The sequence below is a fragment of the Chaetura pelagica genome, unplaced genomic scaffold, assembly GCF_000747805.2.
Source record: "Chaetura pelagica isolate M959 unplaced genomic scaffold, ChaPel_1.0 scaffold221, whole genome shotgun sequence".
In the NCBI taxonomy this organism is placed as follows: Eukaryota; Metazoa; Chordata; class Aves; order Apodiformes; family Apodidae; genus Chaetura; species Chaetura pelagica.
The window spans coordinates 13,422,873-13,430,300 of NW_009952533.1; the positions used below are offsets into that span (position 1 = coordinate 13,422,873).

At 40.8% G+C, this 7,428-nt stretch overlaps 1 protein-coding gene across 1 annotated transcript in view; it reads right to left on the reverse strand.

The window, feature by feature from the left end:
• ENPEP (glutamyl aminopeptidase (aminopeptidase A)) overlaps positions 1-1,918 on the reverse strand; it is a 35,116-nt gene extending 33,198 nt beyond the window's left edge. The window contains exon 1 of the mRNA XM_010008967.1: positions 1,064-1,918. Within this exon, the coding sequence (XP_010007269.1) occupies positions 1,064-1,677 (614 nt within the window). The 5' untranslated portion in view covers positions 1,678-1,918. The remainder of the gene's footprint in view (positions 1-1,063) is intronic.
• Between the last annotated feature and the right edge of the window lie 5,510 nt (positions 1,919-7,428).

Genomic DNA, 7,428 nt, shown 5'->3' on the forward strand with positions numbered 1-7,428 from the left:
GGAAAGAGATGGGTAGGGTTTGAGCAGTTCTCTAAATGGCATCTTTCCAGATCAGATAACTATGTTTAAGTATGAAAAATCAATGCTTGTTTTTTCCTCTGCCCCTTGGATTTGCTGCTGCTGGTGCCTGTTGCTAGTGCTACCCCTGTCATTGTCAGTCAGAAGCTGAATGGAGCCGATGTGCCTCTCACTCATGACACCATTGTCCCAGTAGGGCAAACAAGGGCTGTGAAAACACACCAGTGTTTGTCTCCATATTCCTGCTATGGGGCCTTGGAAAAGCCTACCCAAGTTTATCTTATAGCTGTAAGGGCTGGAATGCGTCACTTCAGAAACGTAAATATTGGAAAATAGATGAGTGTCCACTCCATATGTTAAATGCAAAGAAATACTTCTGAGCTGAGGGCAATGGTTTTTCAAGCTTCCACCTTGAAGCAGTGCAAGCCTGGGAAGTGGAATGGGTTAAATGAACTGGCAGAGGCTTGGTAGTCTTTCGATAACTATTGATATATTAAAAGGGAAGAGCTGCAACACAACCTTCATTGTTTTTACTTTCCTACCCATAATTTAAATCAGATGCAGGAGGGACAGGGAAGTTCTCATATGCATATTCCTCAGGTTTACAACATCAAGAAGGTGTGGTGTCAGGAAAACGATCACAGGCGCATTTTAGACTGAAACTGTTACCTTGGGGAGTGACAGGAGAGAGGGGTGAGTGCTATATGCTATTTATTGTACTACAGAGATAAAAAGAAGCCTCAATCCCTCCAGCTCTCTAAGGAAGCCATTCCTAAAGCTCAAAGGTAACCTGGCACCAGCAGAGTTTGAAAAGTTTTTCAGAATAATAACAACAAATCATTTGTCCAGACCACTTTCACTTGTCAACAGCCAAAGGGTTTTGAATATTGCATCATCTTAGGGGAATGAGGAAATTAAAGAACAGCCCAGAAATGTCAGCAAGTTGGTGAGAGACAAGACTGAAAATCTGAAACAGGAATAGAGCAGACCTGAGGAAGAAGAATAGAGAAGAAGATTTAATAAACAAAACAAAAAAATGCTTTACTTGATCTGTCCATTCTCAGTGTAGGTGGTCCTATAAAACCCAACCAGGGAACCATTCAGCCAGCCTTGAAACTTCAGGGTGAGTATATAGGGATCACTTTCATCAGTGACAGAGAGCTCTGCTTCTGCCTTCATCACTATGTACTCTTGTGGCTGATACCCAAAGCAGTCGGTCAGAGCAATCTGCTGACCTGAGGATTTCCGGAGTGTGGGCATTTCTGTAATCTTGGTCTCTCGCAGGTGGAGCCACAGGTGGCTGGTAGATTTTTCCAAAGCAATGGAAATACTGACTGTCCCAGTGTAAAAGTCTTCCTCCATTTCAGGCTTAATTTCCAGATCGTAGTGAAGAGGCTTGACATAAGTGGGTAGCCTAAAATGTCTCCAGTCTCCAGTCGCATCAGGTTTAGGAGGACAGGGACCCAAATCCACCGAGGGAGGAGGGTTTGTTGGCTTATCTGTTTCCCCTGAAGGTTGCTGAGATTCAGGTCTGCTCAATCCCACGCCAAGCCCCACAGCAAGACCTACAACGACCACAACGCCACAGATGACAGCCACATGCTTTGTCTTCATGCAGTACCTCTTGGACTTCTCATCTTCAAAACGCATACCCTCCATCTCTGCTCCCAGGTCTGTTCTCAGAGCAAAACATTAACCGTAAAAAAGCTTATTTGTCACTTCAGCGCTTGCACTTAGTAAACTCAGCAGACTTGGTTTGTATTTTAATTGTGTGACTATAGCTCTTCTCTGCCTGTCTCCCCCACCTCGCTTTCCGCAAGACACGCAATTAATTAAAGACAACATGCATTTGGAGGAAATGTGAATGATCAAAAGGAGTGCAGCTGGCCTGTGAGACAGAGGGAACTGACACAGAAGAACATTGTTCCTGCTGTGCTCCCCTTATAAGCAGCACAACCCCACCCCCAGCCCCTCCTGCACTGGCCTGAGTTAAATATAAAACAGTGCTATGTTAATCAGCAGTTAGGAGATGATCAGATGCCAAAGCTCTGTCAGCAGCTTTCAAAAAGAGTTTGCAAATAGAGGTGTAACTGCTTCAAACCCTCAATCTCTGCCACTACCTCTTCCTTTTTTTCCCCAGCTGTGTCTTGTTTTTGTTTTTGAGGTTTAGATTTTTTTAACTTTTTCCTCTTACTAGAAAAGATTTCCTTGAACTTTCACCCTATAGTTTGTGAAATGACATCTCCACAGTCTCAAAAATCCAGCAAAAATCACATACATCTTTCAAGGCCTTTTCATTTGTTTCCCCTCCTTCCTAGGCTCATTTACCTTTGCCGAGTCATTTGAAGCAGTTATGGGCAGAAGAATGCACAGTGGACCAATAAATTTTTATCCCTGACTTCCAACTTTTAAACATGTCTAATTCCTTTCCCTTTCTTATAGGGCTGTTTTTCCGGGAGATTGCTCATAACCAAGCATGCAAGCTGGTAGCCTGGGGTACCATTACCTTACTCTTATTACAGTGCTGCCTGTGAAACCTTGTTGTGAAGGACAGTTTTAAATATGCAGTTATATAATTCACAAACTAAAAATCTAACTTAGCATTTACTGTATGTCATAATGAAATTGTATATTGTATTAGAAATAGTGTGACCAGCAGAAGTACAGATGTGATTGTCCCCCTGGACTCAGCACTGGTGAGGCCACACCTGGAGTATTGTGTCCAGTTTTAGGCACCTCAATTCAAGAGAGATATCGAGGTGCTCGAGTGAGTACAGAGGAGGGCAACAAAGCTGGTGAAGGTTCTAGAGAATAAATCGTATGAAGAATGCTTGAAGGAGCTGGGAATGTTTAGTTTGAGAAAGAGGAGGTTGAGGGGAGACCTCATCAGTCTCTACAACTACCTGAAAGGTCATTGTAGAGAGGTTGGTTTTGGTTCTGGTCTCTTCTCACAGCTATTTAGCAATAGAACAAGAGGGAATGGCTTCAAGCTGCAGCAGGGGAGGTTTATACTGGACATTAGGAATATTTTTTTTACAGCAAGAGTGTTTAGACACTGGAATAGACTGCCCAGGGAGGTGGTGGAGTCACCATCCCTGGCTGTGTTTAAGGGTTGTTTGGATGTGCTGTTTCTGGATATGGTTTAGGGGAGAACTTTGTAGAGTAGGGATGATGGTTGGACTTGGTGATCTGAAGGGTCTTTTCCAACCTGAATTATTCTATGATACCATGAAGTGGTGCTTCACTGAAAGTAATTAACTGACAAGAGCCTGAATCTGCTTAGGGGAACTTACTTTAAGTAAGGCCTTGCTAAGCCTGAAAGCAAGCTGTTACTAATGCAGTATGAAACTGAGTAGAGCAGCAGTCTTGACTTTGTTTGATGCATAACTAAATAAAACCAGTTTAGAATAGAAATGCTACTAACGGATCTCTTGATCTTTTTTCTCCACTTACGGAGCTCCCAGTTTTAGCATATTAGGATACAGATTAACTTCACTCTTCACGTCACTTACAACTCTTTGATTACTTAGCTTTTTTTGTTTTTCTTCTTTTTCTTTTTCTTTTTTTTAAATGGATGAAGTTTCACCCAGATGGATTGACTTAGGCCCTAGAATCAGTCAACACATGCTCCAAATGAGATGCATTGGATCAGAGAAGGAGCTTTTCCAGGATAGACTTCATCTAGTGTGTTTAGAAATGGATCTGCTCACAAGCTTTATAAGTCTCCCTTTGAAATATCACCAGCCATGTTAGCTGCCCAATCCACATCACCACTCTTACAGCACACTACTATTTATATAGCATATTTTTTTAAAGGCAAAGTTACTTTTTGCAGATCATCACCTTAACTCTTACTCAGATATTTTCAGAAGTGAAGAATTAATGCCAAAAAAAAGATCAAGCAGAAAGCTGAAAATCTGTTTTATATTATGTCTGTTTTTATTGTTTTCTATTTCTTTGCTCTGATCAAAACTAGATATGTCATGGGAAACCAGTGCCCTTTAAAGGATTGGGTAAGAATTTCACTTCTAGCAACAGAGCCGGCACTGAAGATCATAGTCTTAACATTTAAAAACATTTCAGCCTTTCTTTTATTCTGATTAGACAAAGCAAGGAAAAAGAGCAAGAATAGATTTTATATAAGACATCTTAAGCCAGAGCAGGCTATAAATGATGAGACAGCAAATGTGTCTTGATTTCAGGCATGCTTTTTGCATCAGTCTTGCTTTCATTCTCCTTAGCCATGAGGTTTTCTATTACATTTTTAATCTGAAGATGAAAAATGCTGTTTGAGCTTATAGATGCAGAGCAGGTTATTTGCTGCGGTTATCAGGAGAACAGCAAATTTCTTCACTGGTAACAGTTACTTCCTTCTGGAAGAGCTGGAGAACATGTGGATGAGCTGGTCCTAAAAAGCAAAAATGTATGTATTTCTTATTCTAAACCCTAAAAACAGCACTAGCAGTAAAAGCTATCGCAAGCTAATGAGGAGTGATGAAGTAGCAGGACTTACTGGTATCTTCTGCCAGTCAAGAGAAATAGGGCAGCTATATGCAAACTTTAGAATTGATCTCTTTATAAAAACTGAAGTCCAAGCCTAGTTGCAGCCAAAAATAGGGATAATATATTCCCGATAGTGGTAGATATGAACAGTCTTATCTCTCCCATATCAGAAATATGCTTTCTTCCCTAGCTGATGACTGGGGTCAGCTAGCAGTACTAAGAAGCTGACTAGCTGCCAAGACAGCTAGGGACCAATTATCCCTACAAGTCCAAGGATAAGACAGGGCTCAAACTATTAATTCCTCTACACAGGAGCAATAAAAGAGGGCAGAGCTCCCAAAGACAATGCCAGTGCTCTCTCTGCTTGGCTATCTCCAGGTAGAAAGGGGCAGAGAACAGGATCTGACACCTCAGAGAGGATTGTACTATGGCCTTCATCAAGAAGATATGAATATTTTCTCTGCCATCTCCCCGCAGGCATAAGATGATTAAACCCTGTATGGGAAGTCCAAGAAAGCTCATCCCAACCTGTCCTCGAAAATTCTTAATTGAAGCTGACAATGAGAGAAGAGCTACTCTGGAAAGCATCAAAGACATGGAAATAAATGAAGTATATTAAAAAGGCAAAACAAAAACCTGAAAAAAAAGGGAAAAAAAATCAAACTCCACTGCACCTTATAACAAATTAAACTTCCTTCTGTTCTTTGAGCTGCCCCTGCCACAAGATATAAGGATGCCATAATAAATTGAGCATTTCTGCCTCCATCAGGAGGAATTTGGCTCTCTTTATGCTAAACTAACACTCCTCATTACATTTGCCATTGCAAAAAAAAAGAAGTCATGAAGCAATCCATGTTAGTGACTGCTTTCTGGCAGAGCTGCACCTGTAGATTTCTCACATGTGGCCCTCTACCAAAATAACTTTTAGGACATTATTTTGAGAAATGTGAAACTGATTTGTAGTGCTCCACTAGGTCACAAATGAACTGTGTCAGAAATCGTTCCCTTATCCAGTGTTTTCCTGTGTTTGTAAATACTGATTTTGTCTCTGTCTTTGGCTTTGAACATCCTCTAGCAATCATTAATCCTCTAGAGGTCACAAGTCTTATTAATTACTGGCTTGCTGTGGTCCTTCCACTCTCAATCTTTTCTATGACAGTTTTTCTCTACAAAACAAGGCCTTTTGGGCATGTGCTTTTGGAAATGGAAATGTTTTGAACTGATTTGAGAAAGTCATATTTTCTTCAGTCATGATTTATTCCCTACTTAGGTCTTTGAAACCTGGCCCCGGCTGTTGGGTACTGTCAGCTGCCATGCTTCAGGAAGACTGTGGTATTTCCTGCTGCAGAGTGATGAGCTGCATCTATAACACACTGGCTGAAGCACAGGGCATTCCCACCACCTATTCTGGGTGCTGTGCTCCCCCAGCAGGCCAGTGCTGGATGCTTTATTTATCACCAGAGTCAAGGCTGAAGGGAATTACCTCGAAGCCTCTTCACAAGGAAGTACTGTGAGTCACCTTTAGTAGAGACTTCATTTCCTTTTTTTTCTGTTTCAAATTCCTGAATGTAGATTCTGTGCCTCAAATTGTAAATGTTATCTTATACTATTTGTATAAACAAACCAAGTCAAACTGTATTTGTTAGCTTCACTACATCATATAACATCACATCATATTACATCATATTGTATCATCTTCCGCTGCATTGTTACCAAGATGGGCTTACCTGGGTTATTTAATTTTAATAATTAATCTTTAGTATAAAACCAGAATAATAGTCTGGATCTTGGTGAATACAGTGTAACTTTGCAACTCTAATGTGGTTTATTATTTTTACATTTTAGTATCCTATTTATGTCAACATTATTCATGAAAATATTTACAATTTATGGCTCTGCACTTCAAAGTTTAGCTTCCAATATGGAATTTCCTTTTTCTCTTTAAAAATATGCTAGAAGAGAGTTCTATAGTATCAACAAAATACAATTTAACTTCTGTGGACATTTTTTCAAGCTCACTCAACATACATTTTTTTAACAACTTCCTAAGCAAAAATTAGAAAAGCAACAAGCTTTTACAGTGTAACCTCTGGGATATGTTGGGATACCAGAAGGCCTACAGAAAAGAACAAATACTGCAGTTTAGAAATTCAGTGTGAAATTCCTTTATGAACTTCTGGAGGTACTTTATCCTCTTAGAATGAAAAGCTTGTTTTCCATTCTCTTAGTTTTCTTGAAAGTGAGGGTGATACCTTAGAAGACCTCCTCTTTCCTCTTGCAATTCAGGGCACTGCTTTTAATCTGTTCAATATGAATTGCTGTTCCCTGAAGTGCAACCTCTGCCCTTGAGCACTGCTGTGTCATTTGCTGTGCAGTTTTATTGATTCGTTTCTACATCTAGATAACAGGGCTTGAGAAGAAAAACATTTTGATGGAGGAGAGATATAAAATTTCCTTCCTACCTTGACTGACCTTAGCCTAAAACTGTTAACCTTGAGAGCAGGCTTATATGTAGCACTTTCTTCTTTAGAAGCAGGAGGAAGTTCAGAAGTTCCCTTGACCTGCTGGCCACACTGCTTTTTGATGCAGCCCAGGACACACTTGGCTTTCTGGGCTGCAAGCACACATTGCCAGCTCATGTTGAGCTTCTCGTCCACAGCCATCCCCAACTCCTTCTCCTCAGGGCTGTTATTGATCCATTCTCTACCCAACCTATATATGTGCTTGGGATTGCCCCAAGCCAGGTGCAAGACCTTGCACTTGGCCTTGTTGAACTTCATGCCATTTACACAAGCCCACCTCTGAGGCCTGCTAAAGTCCTTCTGGATGGCATTCCTTCCCTCCAGCATGTTGACCTCCCCACATAGCTTGATATTTTTGGCATATTTGTTGAGGGTGCACTCAATT